The sequence below is a fragment of the Vombatus ursinus genome, unplaced genomic scaffold, assembly GCF_900497805.2.
Source record: "Vombatus ursinus unplaced genomic scaffold, bare-nosed wombat genome assembly UNPS02014656.1, whole genome shotgun sequence".
In the NCBI taxonomy this organism is placed as follows: domain Eukaryota; kingdom Metazoa; phylum Chordata; class Mammalia; order Diprotodontia; family Vombatidae; genus Vombatus; species Vombatus ursinus.
Window position 1 is genome coordinate 35923 of NW_020954434.1, and position 21344 is coordinate 57266.

Here is a 21344-nt window from a genome sequence, read left to right on the forward strand (position 1 = left end):
CCTCTAGGGGCGCCCTGCTCACCCCCACTGGCCTCTAGGGGTGCCCAATCCTCACTTCAGAGCCACCCACACCCTCACTGGCCTTTAGGGGCGCCCTGCTCACCCCCACTGGCCTCTAGGGGCACCCATTCCTCACCTCAGTGCCACCCACACCCCCACTGGCCTCTAGGGGTGCCCAATCCTCATCTAAGGCCACCCACACTCCCACTGGCCTCTAGGGACAACAGATTCTCACCCCTGGGCCATCCCAACACTGGTCTCTAGGGGCGCCCGTCCTCACCCCAGGGCCGCCTCCTTCTTTCTCTTCCTTCTGCCTTGATGAGGTCGCAGTTTTCCAAAAGGAAAGCAACTGAGAAAACAAAGTACTCCCCCAAATCTAGAAGTGCTTTGGCATCCTTTTGGGCAGGAGTTGGATTGGGCCTTCAATGCCATGCACAGACCCTGCACAGAACCGCTGAGGCGTTTGGAGAAGGGCTTGATAGGGGCAGACCAGGGCTTGGGAAGATGTTTTTTGGCAGCTGTGGCAAAACCAGACTGGAGAGAGATGTGAGAAGGCATTTATTAAGTATTTACTGTGTGCCAAGCACCAGGCTAAGCTCCTTGGATAGCAGTAGAAAAGTGAGATGGTCCCTGCTCCCTTTCTAGTGGGGGAGACAGCACCCAGGGAAGGGCTGAGCTGCAAGTCCGATGGGAAGGTCCCACCCGTGGTCCTTGGGGGCAGCAGCAAAGCCAGTGGGCAGGCCTCTTCTTTCATGCTCGTGCCACTGATCAGACCACACCGGTCTCTGATGTTGCACCACCTGCCAGGGCCCAGGACGTGGGTCCCAAGAACTCTCCTTTCTGGGTCCTCAGGTTGTGGGGGCCGGGCTGGAAGCCTGGCTCTTCCCCAGACTCCTGGGCTGTCTCCATCAGGGTCTGAGGGGAGATGGGGGCCAGGGTGGTGGGGAGGGGGGACTGACTTGCCTGGCACTTGCTGCCCTCCAGCTGCCCTGCCCGGGGTGCAGGGGGTGCCTGGGAGAGCCTTCTCGGGAGCATGGCTGTTGGCTTGTCTGACTGTTGGCAGGTGAAGGTTGGTCTGTCGTTCTGGTGGTGGTGTTGAGGCTAGTGGGCTCCTTCTGCCAATGATTTCTTCCCTCCACGATGGCTGCAGGGCCCAGGCTGGAAGCTGGTCTGCTGGCTTGGGGGTCACTGCTGTTCCCAAGGTTCTGGGCTACTTCCCTGCAGGTGGTTCCTGCCCTCCCTTTCACGATCTCTCAGCAAGCCCTCCTCCTTTTCAGCTCCTCTGCTGGACTCTAGAACCCTCTCCAGATGGTTGGTGACATCTGCCAACCTCCAGGTTCCTGCCCTTCTTTGTCACTGAGGTCATGTTCACAAGGCTTCCTCCCTGCCCCTCATCAGGGTGATTTCAGTAAGGTTAACCCTTTAAGGAGCAAAGCATTCATCAATCAGCCGCCTACTGTGTGCCATTCCCTGGGCTAAGTGCTTTACACAGTGGGTCTCGTTGATCCTCACGGCAGCCCTGAGAGCGGGGTGCCCCTGTGACCCTGCAGACAGGTTGAAGTGACTTACCCAGGGTCGCAGGCATTCCATCGTACTGGTTGACGGCAGGTAGGGAGTACGACGGGTGGAGCACCAGGCCTGGAATCAGGAAGACCTGAGTTCAGATCTGGCCTCAGACGCTGACTAGCTGGGTGACCCTGGGCCAGTCACTTCACCCTGTTTGCCTCAGTTTCCTCATCTGTAAATGAGCTGAAGAAGGAAATGGCAGGCCAGTCCAGTTTCTTTGCCAGAAAAACCCCAAAATGTGTCACGGGGAGTCAGGCACAGCTGAAACAACTGAACAACAGTGACAACAGTGAGATCTTTGTAGTCTTCTGCAATGGTAGAATCTTGCCCTGAAGTCTCTGCGTGTGGGAAACTCTGGAGACCCCAACTCTCTGGAGGGAATCCCTTTTCGACTTAGATTCTGTGCGGGATCTCTTTCATGAGATCCTTCTCTTTATATCCCATTTTTTCTTCAGTAATTTCTTCCAACAGCACTAGGTGAATTTGGCTCATTCGTACACGCCGTCTTCTCTTCTCACTTTTGTTCTTTCTGCTAGCTTTGTACTGGGCTGGACCTTTGTCCTGATAGGTCAGTGGTCTGACCGTACATAGATATCTAACTGACAAATGTTCCCCGTGTCAGTAATGAGCGTCCTGTCCGGGAAGATAAGCATTTTTATTTCTTTGACAATATCACTTGAAGCCATTCACGTCCAGTGTCCTCTAATTCTTTTCTTGAAGGAAATGTTCAAGCTGTATAAGAGTGTAGCTTCTTTATAGTCCATAAGTCTTTGGCCTTTCTCATTCCTTATTCATGACCCATAGTTTTTGATAAATTTCTTACCCTCCTCAGCTTACCTTATCTTTGTACTGAAGTCATTTAGCATCAAAGTATTGCAGACTTGATTTTGAGACCCTAAAATTATCCATGGCGCCAAGAGAGCCAGTGGACGAAATGAAGCCACAAGTCTTGATTCTCAGACCAGAGGCTGGGCCCGAGTGGTCAGCTGCGAGCCCAGGGCTGGCCTTGAGGTACCCTGAGCTCCCTGTAACCTCTTGTTTTATAGTGACCTTTGGGGTAAGTGGGTCGCACCTCTTCATTGGAGGATTCCTGACTCTGTTTTCCTTCTCCAGCTATAGCGCCTCAAGACTCTGTCCACCCCCGAAAAAGGAGCATGGAGGAGGAGGAGGGAGTGGCTTCAGGCTCCCGTCCGGCCAGATCCCAGGTGAGCTGGAGTTTGTCGCGTCTAGCCCGAGCCCTTCCTTCTGGACCTTAGCCCGTTACTCTCCAGCGCCAGGCCTGGAGTTAGGAAGACCTGAATTTAAATCCGGCCTCCGACGCTTCTAGCTGGGTGACCCTGGGCAAGTCCCTTCGCCGCTGCCTGCCTCAGTTTCCTCATCTGTAACAGGGACAGGAACAGCATCTCCCTCCCAGGATTGTTGTGAGGATGAAAGGAGATAGTACGTGGGGCACGCTGTTGCTGTTAGACAGGTCTAACAGGAACTGGAGGAATTCTCATCAGAGTCTTAGTAGGCTGTCTTTAGGATTCCCCAGATTCTTACGGGTTTGTTTGTATGTCAACACAATCAATGAGGATATGATGAAGAAGATTTTCATTGCTGGCTTGTGTTTTTTACATTGTCTTCATTTCTCCTACGTCCCTCCTGCTCTCCCAGCAGGAGAGCCGTCTAGCGTGAAGATCGAGAAAGAGCCGTTCTGCGCCCCCCCCTCCCCCCGGGTCCCAGGGAGACCCGACGGCCGCAGAGCGGCTTCCACTGGGGGTTTCAGTGGTAGAAGCGTGTGCGCTGTTCCCCTTCACGCTGCTCTGCAGCCCACAGCTGGTTTTTCTGGATGTCTCGTATCGTTACGCTGCGTGAGTTCCCCTTTGCACTCTCCTTCCGACCTCTCGGGGATCTCGGTGGCCTAGCAGATGGACCTGAGTTCAGATCCTGCCACAGACATCTCCACGGCTAGGTTTTCCTGTGCTCTATGATTCTTGCATCTTGTGGCCCGGCGAAGTGCCGATGTGGTCACGTCCCTTGTGTCCTTTGCAGAGATCTCTGTCCGTTGTCTCCTTTCCCTAGTTTGTTCCCACGTCTTTGCTACCACCTCTCTTTGTCAGTCCTTGGCTTCTGTAGGCATGGCCCGGGCCTCATGGCCACGTGGCCTGTGTCGGGCAGCCTCACTGGCTCCTCCTGCTCCTGGCCTTCCTCTGCGTGCTGCCAGCACATCCCACGTTTTGCTGGGCGCTTTGAAGATTCTACCTTCCTCCCTCTTGGATTCATCAGGATGTTTGGCCTTTGTGGCCCACGGTACTCCCATTCTCCAGAGTCCTTTCCAGATCCCTGATGAAGGGTCAGCAGTCATATCTGCCACTTTCTTCAGTGTTCTGCCTGGTAGTTCATCCGCACCTGGTGCCTTGAATTCATCGAGAAGAACTCCTTGTTGCCTGCCTCCTCACTGACCATGAATTTCTGTTCTTTGCTCCCCATTCTTGCACTGTCCTTCCAAGGGGTTAGGGCTAAATTATTGGAGATCATTCTCCTTCAAAGAGAAAACAGAATCAGAGTCAAAGTTGACTCCTTTGGCCTCCTCACTGTGGCCCATTTTCAGAGCTTTCTCAGTCCTTGACTGTCCTGTCCCTTCTCTGAGCCGGTCGCCAGGGTCGGTCTGCCCTTTCTCCTTCCTCCACAGTGGCTGGCCCTTGCCACCATCGTGTCCCTTTTCCACCTGATTTCTGCCCCTCTTCATCCACACGTGGCCCCTTGTGGCAGCTCCTCATGTGTCCTTCTCTTTGGAATCACTTGCGCTCTGTCTTCAGGACTGATTTGTTGAAGAGTTTCTCCACCATCTTGGGCCAGCTTCCTCTGCTCACCCAACAGGAGAAGAACTCTTCTCTGACCTTGGAAATCTGGCCTCCTCCAGTCGAAGGGGAGTCTCAGGGCTCCTGGAGGTCCTTTCTCCTTGGTCTTGGGCCCATCAGGCCCAGAAGAGCTCCCCCCTTGGCGTTTCCTCCACCTGTGGAGAGAAGCCATTTTCATTCAGGCGAGTCACTGTGGCTATGCCACATAGTGGGAATCTTCCATCTCTAGAGTCTACAGAAGTATTCCACTGTTCTAGGTCAGTGAGATTTCCCACAGTACTCTTCCAATTCTTCCTTTTGTCCAACACATCAGTCAACGAGTAAGCGTTGGTTAAGTTTCTGCTCTGTGCCAGGCACTGAAATGCAAGAAAGGAAACTGTCTCCACTCTCAGCAGAGTGATAACAGGTACGTGGATAAATATGTCCAGAGCTGATCACGGCAGAACGAGACAGCGGACATATAAAGTCGCTGAATACAGGGTAATTGATGAGGAGGCCACAAGGTGTTGAGGGGATCAAGAAGGACTTCATGGAGAAGCTGGTGCTTGAACTATATCTGTCCTGAAGGACGAGAGAGTGAACTTCAGGTCTGGGGGATGGCGAGCAAAGAGGCCCAGAGACAGGAGACACAAAGGCCAGGTGCTTTGTGTGAGGAACAGAGAGAAGCCCCATTTGACTGAAGGGTAGAATTCAGCCAGGAGAGAAATGAATGATGAGGCCGGAAGGATGGCGCGGGGACAAGTTGTGAAGAAGTGGAAAAGCTAAAAAGAGGGCTTTTTTATCTTCAAGGTCATTGGGCTCACTGGGCTTTGTTGAGTAGAGCAGTAATATGTCCAGATTTCAGCCTTAGGAAAAGCACTTTGGTTTAAAACAAAATATTTTTTCAATTAACAAGCATGTTTTCTTTCCTACTCCACCTTTTGTTCTTAAAACTATCCCCCCACTTGCCTCAGTGAACAAAAGAAAAGGGTTCCATAACAGATATATATAGCCAAGCGGAGCGTATTCCTCGGTTGGCCTTCTCCTGCATTTGGAGTTCAGAGCCTCTCGGTGAGCTGTGGGCTTCTCTGTAGTCGTGCGTGATCTGTGACTATATTGACGTGAGGTCTGCGATCTCGCAAAGCTGGTCTTTTGCTGTAACGTTGTTATTATTGCATAGCTTGTTTTCTTTGTTATAATCTTTTCATTCTGCATCAGTTTATATAGGTCGTCCAGGTTTCTCTGAAACTGTTCCCTTCATTATTTCTTTTTAAAAATTCTCTTAATTCTTAAAATTTTTTTTTTGCATTTTTAAATGTTTTTGTTGATGCTTTTGTTTTTTTATATCATCATACTTTTCCCCAGTATCCCTTCCTTTCCTCCTCCCAGAAAGCCGTCCCATGTAATAAAAAATATTTTTTAAAGACAAAAGAAAAGAAGAGAAGAAGAGGAAGAAAATCAGCACAGCGGCTGAGTGCAGTGGAGAGGCCTGAGAACAGAAGCGGCGGTCAGCACGCGTGGAGCTCCCCCCTCTGTGAAACGGTAGGCTGGAAGCACCCCTAGATCTTCTCTTCTCAGCCGCGCTTATTATTCATCATTTTCTGGGCAGCCATTTTTCTGTGTTTATTTTCTTACTTAAATAGATGACTATTTCAATTGCTACAGTGCCTGTGTCAACTCTTTTCTTGGCTTCGTTCCTTTCGCTCTGCATCAGTTCATAGAGATCTTTCCACGCTTCTCTATTCATCACGTGCATCATTTCTTACAGCACAGTCGTACCCTGTCTCACGTACCACATTGTGACCAGCCATTCCCCTCTTGATAGACATCAGCTTTGTTTCCGTTCCTCTGCTTTCACACAAAGTGCTGCTGTGATCGTTTGGAGCATGTGGGGACTTTTTTTCTTACTAGTGACTTTGTTGGGGTGTAAACCCAGTGATGGAGTCTGGTTCAAGAGTATGAACTTTATTTGCAGAGTTCCAAATTGTTGCCCAAATGGTTGTACCTTTTCCCACCTCCAGCAGCAATGTGCTACTGTGCCCATCTTCCCGCAACCCCTCCACTGTTGCCTGGTGTCATCTTTTGTCATTTTTGCCAGTTTGCAGAGTATGAGGTGAAGCCTCAGCGCTGTTTGGTTTGCGTTTTTCTCGTGTGTCCATTGGAGCATTATTTCTTGTGCTTGTGAATACTTTGACGTTCTTCTTTTGAAAACTGTTTGTCGCTGTCCTTTGAGCATTTATCCAGTGAGGCGTGGCTCAGTCTTATGTCTATTCATTGTTTGTATGTCTCGGACACCAAACCCTCATCAGGTAAATTTGATGTAAAGATTTTTTTCTCATTTGACCACTTTTTTCTTTTCCCAGGAGCTTTCACGTTGTCTGTGCGTGAACTTTTCAATTTCATGTAAGGGAGTTGTTCTCTAACCCTTCTGTCTTTGCTAATCGCCTGCAGCTCTCGTTTGTTTAAGAGCCCATCTCCTAGTCGTGGCTGGGGGAGGTATGTCATCGGCTTTTCTTCCGTTTTTTGGTGCTATGAACGTTAACATTGAGGCCACCTGTCAGTTTAGAACGTGTTGTGGAGTGTGGCGTACCGTGTTGGTCTAGGCCTCACTTGGACCCTACGGCTTCATGGTTTTCTCGGCAGTTTTGAACAAATCAGGAGTTTTTTTCTAGGTAATTTGTCATTTCCGTTCTACCAAACACGGGGTTATTTTGTTCCATTGTTCCTGATCGTCTCTTTCCTGGTCTATCCCATTGGTCTATTGCTGTATTCTTTATTAACCAATACCAGCTGGTTTTGACAACTGCTGCTTTGTGATATAATTTGAGGCCTAGAAATGATATCCCTTCTTCATCCCTCCCTCTTTTTATCATTTCCCTTGATAGCTTAACTCAGGCCCTAAGGCCACGTGTGGCCTTCTGAATCTTGTAAAATTTGGATTTAGTCAAAAGGCCACTCCTAGGATTCAGAAGGCCACACGTGTCCTTAAAGGCCACAGGTTCCCCACCCCTGGTCTAAATCTTTTGTTTTTCCAAATGAATTTTGTTACTATTTTATCAAGTTCTTTAAAGTTTCTGGTGCAGCTAAGTGGCACAGTGCATAGAGCGCCGGGCCTGGAGTCAGGAAGATCTGAGTTCAAATCCAACCTCAGACACTTACTAGTTGTGGGACCCTGGGCAAGTCATTTCACCCTGTTTGTCTATAAAATGCGGGTCATAACAGCGCCTCCCTCCCACGGTTGTCACGAGAATCAAATGAGATACTGTTTGAGAAGCGCTGAGGAGCGTGCCCGGCGCATAGTAGGTTCTGTTAAATGCCAGTCATCGTTGTGGTTAGTATCGTTACACAAAATGCAGTTGAATTTTGATGGCTGATCGTGTAACCTCCAACTTTCCTGAAGTTCTGCATTGTCCGGATTCCTGCCTTTGTGGATTTCTCCGGATTTTCCAAGTACACCGTCGTAGCATCTGCAAACAGGCCTAGTTTGAGCTCTTCTTTGCTCGTCTTTAATAATAATAATAATGATAATAGCCAAAATGGATGTAACGCTTACTATGTGCCAGGCACTGTGCTAAGCGCTTTACAAATATCACCTCATTTGATCCTCACAACAACCTTGGGAGGGAGGCGCTGTTAGGATTCCCGTTTCAAAGATGAGGGAACTGAGGCAAACAGTGACTTACTCCAGGTCCCACAGCTGTAAGTTCTGAGGCTAGATTTGAACTCAGATCTTCCTGACTCCAGGCCTGGCCCTCTCTCCAGTGCTGCTGCCTGCCAACCTATCATTTAATTCTTTGCACCTTTCTTTCTCTTGTCTTATTGCTAGCATTTCTAGAACTATATTAAATAAGAGTGGGGAGAGTGGGTATCCTTGCTTTACTCCCATATTTAATGTAAAATGTTCTGCTGTATCCCCATAGCATACAGTGCTTGCTTTTGGCTTTAGATAGATGCTTTTATTGTCTTTAAAAAGGGCCCTCTGTGTTGTGCTTTGTCAAAGGTTTTTTTCTGCATCTATTGAAATTATCATGTAGTTTGGCCACTATTAAGGATAAACGGATCAAGGAAAGGGTTTTTTAAAGATGAGGGAGATGTGGGCGGATTTGTAGGTGGCAGGAAAGCCGTCGGTAGACAGGGAGAGCAGCCAGAAGAGACATCTTCTGGGATCCCTTTGCTTCGACAAAGGGGAAGGGCAGCTGGGCAACACGGAATGAGGAAGAGGAGGGCAGAAGTGCCACGCAGGGTGTCTGCTGGGACAATGAGGGCCAGGGTGCCTTTGCCCCTTGGGGGGCTTGAGGACAGCGATGACAAGGGTCAGGGGGAGAGCGGGTCACAATCACGGAGGCCTAAAAGGCTTCCCCACAGCAGTGAGGGCCTCGAAGGGGCTCCTGAGAGCAGTGTGCCGCTGGGTCTCGGGAGTCCTGGTGAGGGATTGGCTCTCCAGCGGGCCAGGGTAGGGAAGGGAGGAGAGTGTGGCCACTACAGTGATGCTGGCCTGAGAAAGGACGGAGGGGTGGAGGGATTGGGGTCATCAGGCGAAGGGAAAGATGGAATGAGAAACATGAAGCGTGGAAGCCGGACAGCCGAGCGTAGCAGCAGGATCAAAGAGGCCCTGTCTGAGTGTGGCCGAGCAGGGGGGGGGAGGAAGAGGGTGTGGGGAACGAGTAGATGGAGAAGCTGAGGAAGGCCTGGAGCCCGCTGCTGGACTCTTCGAGGAAGGGGAGAGAGTGCGGGCGGTGGGTCTGTGGGGAGCTCGGAGCATTCTGGCTCCTCCTCTCACGACCAGTGGTAGTGACCTGGACGCAAATCCAGCCCAGGAGACCGAGAGGGAGATGTCCAGTCACCGTCTCAGTGCTTCCGGCAGCTATGTGAAGGCAGGACTGGGAGTCAGGGAGACTTGAGTTCCAGTCCTGTCTCAAACACTTACATGCCAGCTATGTGTGGGACCCTGGGCAAGTCATTTAACCTCTCTCTGCCTCATTTTCCTCAGCTGTAAAATGGGGATAATCATAGCATCTGCCTCGTGGGGTTGAGGTAACGCTTGCAGATAGCTCGCTTGCCGTCTTTTCACCTGAATGATTGTACAAAAGATAAAACATGGCTACAAAGATTAGCCTACCTAGCTTACGTCTCGTAAAAAAAAAAATTAAGGACCCAACGCATCACTGGGGGACTACTACAGACATCTGCAGCATTCAGGTGGAAGGAGGAAGTGGGAACCACACAGTGAGAACAGTCCTGACTACTTTTTGACATTCCATAATGTCTTATTAGAAAGTGAACAAGCAGCGAGGTGGCACAGTGGATAGAGCACCAGCCCTGGAGTCAGGAGGACCTGAGTTCAAATCCGGCCTCAGGCGCATGACGCTAGCTGTGTGACCTTGGGCAAGTCACTTAACCCCCATTGCCCAAAAAAGAAAAAAAAGAAAGCGAACTAACATTGAATCCGGCTAGAGACATCAGTGATCATCTGAAATTTTTAGAATGACTTTCAGTGAACGTTCTCCTGAAATTTCTAAAACATTAAATTGGATTTATAACCCATTTGATATGTCTTCTATTTCTCTAATTGGTGGATTGAAAGTGAATGAAAAACAAAATTTAATTCCCTTGAATTTTGGACTACAAACATCATTCAGAAATGAAACCCTTATAAATTTGTTGCTAAAAATCAAAAAGAAAGGAATTTTTAATTTCTCAGTGAAAAAAACACTTGTAAAATTCTCCTACCATTTTCTACCACATATTTGTTTGAGTATTTTCATTTTATTCTTGTTTTAAATATGAACCCTGAGAGTTCACAATATATTTTGATGTTGTTAAAATGAGTTTGAGAACCAAAAAATGTTGTGAACCACTGAGGCACAATATATCATTGATAAAAATGTTAAGCAGCCCAGGACCAAACCTGGATCTTTGCTTTTTTCATTTCTAAATTTGATCATTTGAATCTTTATTCTTTTTTAAAATGAAACTTACTAACTTTTGATCAATTTTATTGGTCATTTCACAAACTTATTTTTAATTGATTTTAAGTTTAATACTGTAACTTGTTTTATATCATCTTCATTTCTTAATGCCTCTCCCTTATCCCCTATTTTTAGCTAGCCCTCCACTGTCTTATTAATTAATTAATTAATTGATTTTTATTTTATTTTTGTGAGGCAATCAGGGTTAAGAGACTTGTCTCAGGGTCACAAGGCTAGTAAGTGTCAAATGAGAACTCAGGTCCTCCTAACTCCAGGGCCGTGCTCTATCCACTTCTCCACCTAGCTGCTCCATCGTGAAAGAAAGAAAGAAAGGAAGGAAGGAAGGAAGGAAGGAAGGAAGGAAGGAAGGAAGAAAGAGAAAGAAAGAAAAGAAAAGAAAAGGAGGGAAGGAAGGAAAGGAAAAAACAGATAAGACAGTCCAGCCAGACATAATAATTTTCCAGCTACCTCTGAAAATCAGGGGCGACAGGTCCAGGCTTTCTTCCTTGTATAAATTATCTTCTTGTTTTTACTTCCTGCACGCACACATCCACATGCACACATACACGCTTCATTCTTCCTGCTGCTATATTTTGCATGGCCTCCTGTCCTTGGTGGGAACATTCTCCCTTCCCCCTTCTCTTGGGGCTTTGTGTGAGATACATGAGACATGTGTGTCTTTGAGGTTATTGGCACAGTGTTTGTCATTTCCTCTTAGACTCGGCCATTAGTTATTTGTTTATTTATAGTCTCAACTTCAACACACACCAAACCGTAAGGAGTGTTTGCATGTGAGCTGGAGGTCGGGAAGAGGATTGTGCTGTGAGCTGTGATTTCTGGACCGCTTGCTTTTCCTTTCCCGTCTCAGAATGGAGCTTTCTAAGCCCTCTTGCTGATCTGGGCTTTGTTCTGGAACCTCAGAGCTGGTTTTATTTGCATTTTTCAAATTAATAGTTATTTAGAGCCTTTTTTCACATGCTTCTTGATAGTTCAGATTTCTTCCTTTGAGAACTGCATATTTCTATCCTTCGACCATTTGGGTAATGACTCCTGTACTGTTAAACATTTGAATCTGTTTCTTGTATGTCTTGGATATGAATCTTTTTGGGGGGGGGGCGGGGCAATTGGGGTTAAGTGACTTGCCCAGGATCACACAGCTAGTAATTGTCAAGTGTTTGGTTTGAGGCCGGACTGGAACTCAGGTCCTCCAGACTTCAGGGCCGGTGCTCTATCCATCGTGCCAACTAGCTGCCTCAGATATTAATCTTGTAACTGAGAAACTTATTGCAAATATTCCTCCTCACTTACCCATTTCCTTTATAACTATCAGTCAAAAAGTTAAAAAGCATTTATTAAGCACCTACTGTGTGCTAGGCACTAGGAATATAAAGAAAGGCAGAAGACAGTCCTTGTTGCAAGGAGCTCATGGTCTACAGCAGGAGACAATGTGAAAATAACTATGTACAGAGAAGGTACAGGATAAATTGGTGATAATTAAGGGAGGGAAGGCACTAGTGTTAAGGAGGATCAGGAACAACTTTTGGTTGAAGATGAGCCTTGAAGGAAGCCAGGAGGTTGTTTCACATGTAACCCCGATGTTGGGCAGGAGAACCCAGGAGGGCTCCTAACACTCACAAGTGTTCTAGCACAGGGTCACCTTTGATCTGGTCAGACAGGAAGACACTTTGGAGTGGTTAAATGAGCTTACTTTATTCCAGTTTAGTCTTCTCAAGAGGGTTGCTGATAATAGGAGCACCAGCTCCTATAATATTCCCTAATCACACATCTCTCAGGGGCAGGTGAGAATAGAAATATAACTCCTCATCCCCTAAGCCTCCGTGGGGGCCGGTTGAGGCAAACACAGGTCTATGTGCCGATCAAGGCGGGTATATGCATTCCTCCATGCATTACCCACATCCCACAATGGGTCCCCCACTCACTGACCGGGGCCCACCTGCTTTATAGGTCCACAGACAAAGAAGGCATCTTGCCAACGTTAAGCTCACAGGTTAACTTGAGCAATATCACCATGACCTAGCACAGCGCAGGCATACATTATGTCACCCATATATCTCACTGTGTAAGCGTGGTAGAGATGTTTTCAACCATAATTGGTGGGAATTTTGGCCATGGATCCTGGAACTGTTATCCGAGAGGGAATAACAAAACCCTCCTTACACACACGGTAAAACTCACCTTACTTACAGCAGTGGAGATAAGGGAGAAGAGAATTCCAGGCATGGAGGACCCAGCTGGTGCAAAATGCATGGAAAGAAGCTGGGAAATATAGCATCTTGTTGGTGGAACAGCCATGAGGCCAAGACCGCTGGGTCGAAGAGTACATATTGGGGAGCAAGGTGGAAGAAGACGGGAAAGGGGGAGGGGACAGGGTATGAGGGGCTTTGAATGCCAAACACAGCTTTTTGAATATGTTCCTGGGAGCCGTAGGCAGCCACTGTGGTTTGTTGAATGGGGGGGGGGGATGATATCAGACCCGTGTTGTAGGAAGATCCCTTTGGTGGATCGCAGTGGGGAGAGGCTGGAGGGAGGCAGACCTACCAGCAGCTGTTGCTGTGGTCCAGGGGTGAGGTGAGGAGGACATGCAGCAGGGTGGGAGCAGGGACAGAGGAGAGAAGGTGAGAGAGTGAGCCTGAGGAACTGGGAGGATAGTGTTGCCCTAGACAGTGACAGGGAAGGTAGGAGCAGGTGAGGGTTTAGGGGGAAAGATGAGTTCTGTTCTGGGCGTGTTGAGTTTGAGGTGTCTACTGGACATCCACTTTGAGACTGGAGATCAGGGCTCAATAGATTTGAGAATAAGCAGTGTAGAAATGATAATTGAATCCATGATAGCTAATGAGATTACCAGGTGAGAAGTGTGAAAGGCCAGAACAGAGTCCTGCTCAATTAGGGGACATGATGGAGCTCTAGAAAATGACACTGAAAAAGAGGAGTCAGATTTCTTTTTAATTTTTTTTTTTTTTTTTGGTGAGGCAATTGGGGTTAAGTGACTTGCCTAGGGACACAGATAGTGAGTGTTATGTGTCTGAGGCTGGATTTGAACTCAGGTCCTCCTGACTCCAGGGACGATGCTCTATCCACTGCGCCCCCTAGCTGCCCCTTTTACCTAGCTTTCTTCAAGGCTCAACTCAACTGCCACTTTCTTCCTCCATGTGATCTTTTTTTTTGCATTTTGGTGAGGCAGTTGGGGTTAAATGACTTGCCCAAGGTCACACAGCTAGAAGGTATCAAGTGTCTGAGGCTGGATTTGAACTAAAGTCATCCTGATTCCAAGGCCAGAGCCCTATCTACTGTGCCACCTAGCTGCCCCTTGGAGTAGTCAGATAGGTAGGAGGAGAAGTAGGAGAGAGTAGTGTGCAGGAAGCCTAATGTGCAATAGAGGGTGATTAACAGTGTCAAAGGTTTCAGAGAGGTAGATCAAGAAGACCAGCGAAAAGGTGTGGAGTCAGGAGGTGAAGTGTTCTGTCCAAGGAACAGCAAAGAAGCCATTGCAGCTGGCTTGGAGAGTACACAAAAATGGAAAGGGCTTTAAGACCCTGGGGATAAGAGGGAATCTCTGGCCTTTATCAAGGCTGGGGGGGTGACAAGCTTGGACCTGCACTTAAGGAAAATCACTTTGGCTGCATTGGTTTTGTTTGTGCAAAAGTCTTTTAATTTTATATAATCAAAGTTGTCCATTTTGTCATCTGTGATGCCCCCTATTCCTTGTTTGTTCATGAACTGTTCCTGTATCCGTAGATCAAAAAGGTACATTTCTTTGTATTTCTAATCGATGGTGTCACTCTAGTATTTCTCAGTCAAGATAAGTTTGGATCTTACCTTGGTATTTGGTGTGAAATAATCAGTCTATATATAATTTCTGCTTGACTGCTTTTTTGTTTTCCCAGCAGTTTTTCATCTAGCGACATTTTACCTTAATAGCCGAGATCTTTGGGTTTATGGAACGTTAGGCTATTAGGTTTGCTTCTGTATCTTGAATACCTAATCTCTTCCACTGATTAACCTTCCCTTTTTAACTGGTACCAAATCACTTTGATGATTACTGCTTTATTATGTGGTTTGAGAGTGATGATAATGGGCAGCCTTGCTTTTCATATGCTCTTACTGGAAAGGCCATCAATTTTTCTCCATTAGTTATAGTGTTTGTTCTTTGTCTTACGTACTACTTAGCAGGTTAAGAGAAAGTTCATTCATTCCTATGCTTTATGGTGGAAACAATTTCTGTTTTTGTTTTAAGTTGGGACTTTTTGGTTAGTTGCTTTTTGATTATTTTACCTATATGTGGAATTCATTGATTTGTTCTTTTTTCCTTTTTATTGGTGAAAGTGTTTAGAGATAGAAAGCAATACTTTAATAAGTAAAGATAGAAAACCCCTAATGACTGCTTTAGGTATATGCTACAAGTTTTGTTATGTTGTTTTCTTTAATATAATTTTCTATTATTTCTTCCTGGATCCACTAATTCTTTAAGATTAAGTTACTGAGTCTCCAATAATTCCTTTTTCAAAGGCCCTTTACTGAAGATATTTATTGCATTGTAGTCAATCGATTGAATATATATACTTTCCTATGTTTTTCTTGTGTTCTCCTTTTCCATTTCAAAGTATCGACTCATTCCTGACCATTTCATCAAAAGTCCATTTTTATGCTCAGTTCTGCCAAATAGGTTGTTCTTGGCTGACAGCCTTTATCTTGTGTCTTTTGGAATAGCGTATTCTAAACTCTCCTCCTCTTCATGGCGATCGCCGCCACGTCTTGTGTGATCCTTCCTGACTGTGGCTTCTCGTACCTGAGCTTTCTTTTTGACGGATGGCAGCACTTTTTCTTTGGCCTAGTAATCATGGGTTTGGCCATGATTTTCCTGGGAGTTTCCATTGGGGATTTTTATAAGCAGATGACTAGTGGACTCGTTCTGTTTTCACTTTGTATTCCAGTTCTAAGATAGAGGCGTCAGACTCGCGGCCTGCCGAACTCCCGAGTACAGCCCGAGTCAGATCAGAACGTCGCTGGGAGATGTCTGAATACTGTATGACGCAGAGAATGTTAATTCGCAGTTTTCTAAGTCGGCAGACAGCCCGCTGGGGTCTGTTTCTGTTTGAATTTGATGCCCCTCTTCTAAGCCATCTAGGCAATTCTTATTTCTGATTCCTCAAACTGTGGTGTCCAAGATATTGGGGGGGTCATGATGTTTGGGTAGTCTGATTAAGAGATTCTGGTTTTGATACTGGGTGCCTGACATCGCCCTCATGTTGTTATGTCTGTCTTTGGGAGTCTTTCTGTCTGGCTTATTGCGGTTTTCTGTGAATTCAGTCCTTGAGGAAGGGCTCCTGCCGCCCGTTACAGGCGGTAACTCTCCTTGCTCTTTCTTCCTTCCTTGCTGCTCTCAGGTGGTCCTTGGGCCTGTGGATTTGCCATCAGTAGTCAGCACCCACTGTGTGATAACTCCTTGAGGGCAGGGCCAGCTGGGTGACAGCATAGGTAGAATGCTGGACTTGGAATCAGGGAGACGCGAGTTTGAATCCTGCCTCAGACACTGACCCATGGCAAGTCGGTTCCTCTCTCTCACCCCCAGTTTCCTCATCTGTAAAATGGAGGTAATAATAGCACCTGCTCGGCAGAGCTCTGAGCATCAGATGAGATAATATGTAAAGGGCTTGGCAAGCCTCAGAAAGCTATCTAAGTTCTAGTCAATGTCATGCTCACGTTTGCCTTTGTATCCTTAGCACTCTGTGCCGTGCCTGGCACACAGCAGGCACTTAGTAAGTGTTTGGATTGAGTTAATTCTCCCGTGGTGCCTGGCGAAGGCGTCGGCCCCGGACGATCTGGAGTGTGTTTCGTGTTACAGGCTGCGGTAACGTTCAAGGATGTGGCCGTGGACTTCACCCAGGAGGAGTGGGCACAGCTGGACCCTCCCCAGAGGAACCTCTATCGGGACGTGATGCTGGAGAACTATGAGAACCTGGTCTCCCTAGGTAAGGATGCCTTCTTCTGACCCACGGTCAGTCCTCTGACACGTCTTTGCTTCTTTGTTCACTAGATGCTAGCGGATTTCTCAAGCATTTCTCTTGCGTTTTGGCATAGTGTGACAGTATTCCAGAATTCATGAACATTGGGGATGGGCTTAAGTCCTTTATGACCAAGAGACAGAGTGTTTCTGTTTGCTTCCTGGGTGAATGAATGGTCTTGGTGTGATGAGATTGTCATTAGAGCGGTCTAGGAGCCCCCTCTCTTTTTCTGCACTGCTCCCCTTCTTTTGTTCTCTCCTTTCAGAGAAGTGCCCCGAGCTCTGTCTCTGAAGTTAGAGGGCAGGTTCCTGAAGATATCACTGGTCTTTGGGTCACTGGTTGGTTAAATAAACTGCAGTTAATTTTGTCTGAATGCAAATCACCCTATGAATGAAAGGCAGTTTGGTACCAAGGAAAGAGTGCTTGATGGGGCATCAGAATCCTTTCCTTCAGATCCTATCTCACTCACTCCCTGTGGGACTTTGGGAAAGATAGGTTATTTCCCTGGGTCTCATCTGTAAAATGAGGCACTTGGACCAGCTGACCTCTAAGGGGGTACCTCTAAAGCTATGACTCTTTGATCTTTCGGGGCGTACCTCCAGAAGTTTTATTTGCCTCCCTTGAAGCATGTATCGTTTTCTGCCTGAAGAGTAGGGGGCTAGGATTGAATTCTTTGTTGGTTGTCTTTTGAATTTCTTTCTCCGTGAGTAGGGCTTCCAGTATCCAAACCTGATGTGATCTCCCAGTTGGAGAGAGGAAGAGTACCTTGGATGCAAGATGGAGAATCTCTAAAAGACATTTGTCCAGGTGAGTGAAGAAAAACCAGCTTAGAAGGGAGCTGTGATAAGCACCGGCTCAGCTGGTCATTCAGCGGTCAGGATCTTTGAAGCGTTCAGTCAGTCAGCGAGCGTTGTGAAAGACCTGGTGTGTGCTGGCTGCCGTGCCAGGTTCTGGGAGTGCAGAACCAAAGACGCTTCAGTCCTTATTCTCAGGGAGCTTCCATTCTTCCAGGAGAGCCAGACACGGGCAGACATCCAGATAGACGGCAGAAACCGATGTAGCTTAGGTAACAATGAAGAAAAGCGTCGTGAGGTGAGCTTCAGAGTAAATACGTGCTTCTCTGAGTGGAGGTCAGGAAGGGGCGTACTTCCCAGGCAGAAAAACCAGCCACATGCAAAGGTGGGAAATGGAGGCCATGTTCAACTGGGCAATGGGAAGCCAGCTTGGCTGAACCTGAGAGCGGAGGAAGGGGAGTCTGGAGGGCTTTCAGAAGCCCCTATAGAGGAGTTTCCATCCTAAGAGCAATAGGATGCCCCTGGATAGTTCATTCTATAAACAGGGGAGTGACACAGTCAGGGTGACGTTTGAAGAAAACCCCCTTGGCAGATGTGTGGTGGAGGGTGACCTGGAAAGGGGAGACTAGGAAAAAAAGCAAGTGTTTGCCAGGAATGTTGAAGGTCTCCAGCCTTCTCCCACAGTTGTCTGATGTGATACAGACTCTTTTTGTTTTTTAATAGTTGTTCTAATCAGCCATAACCCACCTTCTCGACCTCCCACACCAACCCTCCCCACCCCACTTGAGAAGATAAGAAAAACAAAACCCGTAACAAACATGCAGAGTCATTCTCCATGTCCAAAAGCCTATCTGACTCGTTCCGTACTCCTACTCCTGGACCTTTCAGAGGCGGGCAGCTTGTCTCATCATCAGTCTTCTGGAGGCATGGCTGGTCATTATGCTGACAGAAGTCTTCCATCATATTGATACACCACAACTTGTTCATCCAGTCCCCTCGCATTCCCATTTTTTGTGTTGTGAATATTTTCATATATCCTTTAATCTGCTCTCCCTGTAACTCCTCCCTCTGCCTTTTTCCCCTTCCCCTCCTATTTCCCTGTTGAGTGAAATGTGTTCCTGTACCCAGCTCTGTGTGTGTGTGTGTGTGTGTGTGGCCAGTTGGAAGGAGAGTGAAGGTCACAGGTCAGTTATTCCACACACCGCCCCCCCCCCGCTGTTGGTATGGGTGTTTGCTTGCACACCTTGATTCTGTGAGAAAATTTCCCCCAAATCTTCTTTTCCCTCTCCCTGCCAAATTCCCCCCTCCCAGGTGTGTTCCCCTTCCCCTCTCCATTTTTTTTCCTCTTAAGAACATCAAGACCTTTCAGAGTCTCTCCCAGGCCTTGTCTATTGAGATTCTCTCTATGACCCCTGACAATGACAGGGTTCAGAGGTGACACATGGATCATCCCCACACAGTATCTGAACGTGAGCAGTTTATCCTTGTTTGGTCTTTTAACATTATTCATTGATGTTGACATTTTTATGTTTCTCTTCACTCTTGTATTTGAACTTCATAGTTTCTGTGCACCTTTGGTTTTGTCATCAGAATGCTGGGAAGTCCTCTGTTTCATTAAAAGCCCATTTTTTCTCTGTAGCAGTAGACTCAGTTTTGCAGGGTAAGTTACTCTCGGCTATAAGCCCATTTATCTTTTGTTTTCTGTAATATTGTATTCCAAGTTCTCTGCCCCTTTATAGTTGTAGTTGCTAAATCCTTTGTGATCCTGCCTATAGCTCCTCAGTACCTGAATTCTTTCCTTCTGGCATCATGTAATATTTTTTCTTTGACCTGGAAACTCTGGATTTAGACTGTGATTTTCCTGGGAGTTTTCATTTTGGGGTTGCTTTCAGGAAGTGAACAGTGGATTCCTTCTGTTTCCACTTTGGCCTTTGGTTCGAGGACCACTGGGCAGTTTTCTTTTAAGATTTCTTGAGGAGTGAAAGCAGTGACTTGCTTGAGCTCTCCCCCGAACCTCTCCAAATACCTGTGAAAAAATGGCTCTGAACAAATTCTAGAGCAGCAGAACCCACAAAAAGACAGTGAAACAAACTTCCAGACCAAGACTACCTGGATGGTTGATTGGAAAGATCTGTTGCGCCAGGCTGGGAGAGGAGCGCAGTTCAGAGTGGGCATGCAGGCAGCTCAGGAGACTGAATCACAGGCAGCTGTGGCAGCGTCCAGACCTCTCAACCCACAAAAGCCAAAGTCAACTTAGAAGGTCAATAGGAAAAGTTTTTGACTGAAGTGAAAGGAACTTGGTCTCGCCCCAGTCCTGGCGCAGCCCCAGGGTGCTGCTTGCAGAGTTGTCAGCCCACAGACAGAAGGGGGATTGATTGGCTGATCAAAGAAGGATTGCAGGGATCTCTTTGCTGGTGCTGAGGCAGGATTCACTTGCTTTGCCTGTGCTTGTATCTGGGTCACAGTTCTGGGTGGCGGTTCTTGGGCAAGGAGGAGCGCTGGCGTGGTGGAGCTTGTAGTGGCTGTGGAGAGGAAACCCTCCTCACAGTTCCAAGGTAGAAAAGAGTGCTTGTGGTCATTCACAGACCAGAGCCTAGGCCAGGAAAGGAGTAAATATCTCTCCTTTGATCATATCACCTTGGAAGAACTGAAAATTTACAGATCCCTGGAAGTATCTCTGAAAACAGCTACACAAAATCCCTGAAGTTTGGGACAGTACATTCTCCACACTGGAAGCAGACCCGTGCCTTAACAAAGAGTTTATAAGTCAAGTGATTGGCTGGGAAAATGAGCAAACAGTGCAAAAAAAGGCAGACCATAGAATCTTTCTTTGGTGACAAAGAAGATCAAGAAGTACAACCAGAAGAGGACAACAAAGTCAAAGCCTCCAAGAAAAATATGAATTGGTCCTAGGCCATAGAAGAGCTCACAAAGGATTTTGAGAAGCACATAAGAGAAGTAGAGGAAAAACTGGGAAGAGAAATGAGAGTGATGCAAGAAAATCATGAAAAACAAGTCAACAACTTGCTAAAGGAGACCCAAAAAAAATACTGAAGAAAATAACATCTTAAAAAAATAGAGTAAGGGGCAGCTAGGTGGTGCGGTGGATAGAGCACCGGCCCTGGCTTCAGGAGGACCTGAGTTCAAATCCAGCCTCAGATACATAATGCTTACTAGCTGTGTGACCCTGGGCAAGTCACTTAACCCCATTGCCTAGCAAAAACCAAAAAAAAAAAAAAAAATGGAGTGACCCAAATGACAAAAGAGGTCCAAAAAGCCAGTAAGGAGAAGAATGCCTTCAAAAGCAGAATTGGCCACATGGAAAAAGAAGTCCAAAAGCTCACTGAAGAAAATACTTCCTTAAAAATTAGAATAGAGCAAATGGAAGCTAATGACTTTATGAGAAATCAAGACATTATAAAACAAAACCAAAAGAATGAAAAAATAGAAGACTGTGAAATATCTTATTGGAAAAACCACTGACCTGGAAAATAGATCCAAGAGAGATAATTTAAAAATTATTGCACTACCTGAAAGCCATGATCAAAAAAAGAGCCTGGACATCATCTTTCAAGAAACTATCAAGGAAAACTGCCCTGTTATTCTAGAACAAGAAGGCAAAATAGAAATTGACAGAATTCATCAATCACCTCCTGAAAGAGAAAGGAAAACCTCTAGGAATATTATAGTCAAATTCCAGAGTTCCTAGGTCAAGGAGAAAATATTGCAAGCAGCCAGAAACAATTCAAGTATTTTGGAAGCACAAACAGGATAACACAAGATTTAGGAGCTTCTATATTAAGGGACCAGAGGGCTTGGAATATGATATTCTGGAGGGCAAAGGAGATAGGATTACAACCAAGAATCACCTACCCAGCAAAACTGAGTATAATCCTTCAGGGGAAAAAATGGACATTCAGTGAAATATGAAGAGACCAGAGCCGAATAGAAAATTTGACTTTCAAATTCATGACTCAAGAGAAGCATGAAGAGGTAAACAGGAAAGAGAAATCTTAAGGGACTTATCAAGGTTGAGCTGTTTACATTCCTACATGGAAAGATGATATTTGTAACTCACGAGACCTTTGTCAGTATTAGGGTAGTTGGAGGGAAAAAGTACATGGATAGATAGATAGATAGATAGATAGATAGATAGATAGATAGATAGAT

At 46.6% G+C, this 21344-nt stretch overlaps 1 protein-coding gene across 1 annotated transcript in view; it reads left to right on the forward strand.

Moving 5' to 3' along the window:
- Positions 1 to 21344, forward strand: part of LOC114042614 (zinc finger protein 665-like) — a 30691-nt gene that overhangs the window by 2097 nt on the left and 7250 nt on the right. The window contains exons 3-6 of the mRNA XM_027861300.1: positions 2680 to 2771; positions 5814 to 5930; positions 16221 to 16347; positions 17092 to 17187. Coding sequence (XP_027717101.1) covers positions 2680 to 2771; positions 5814 to 5930; positions 16221 to 16347; positions 17092 to 17187 — 432 coding nt within the window. The remainder of the gene's footprint in view (positions 1 to 2679; positions 2772 to 5813; positions 5931 to 16220; positions 16348 to 17091; positions 17188 to 21344) is intronic.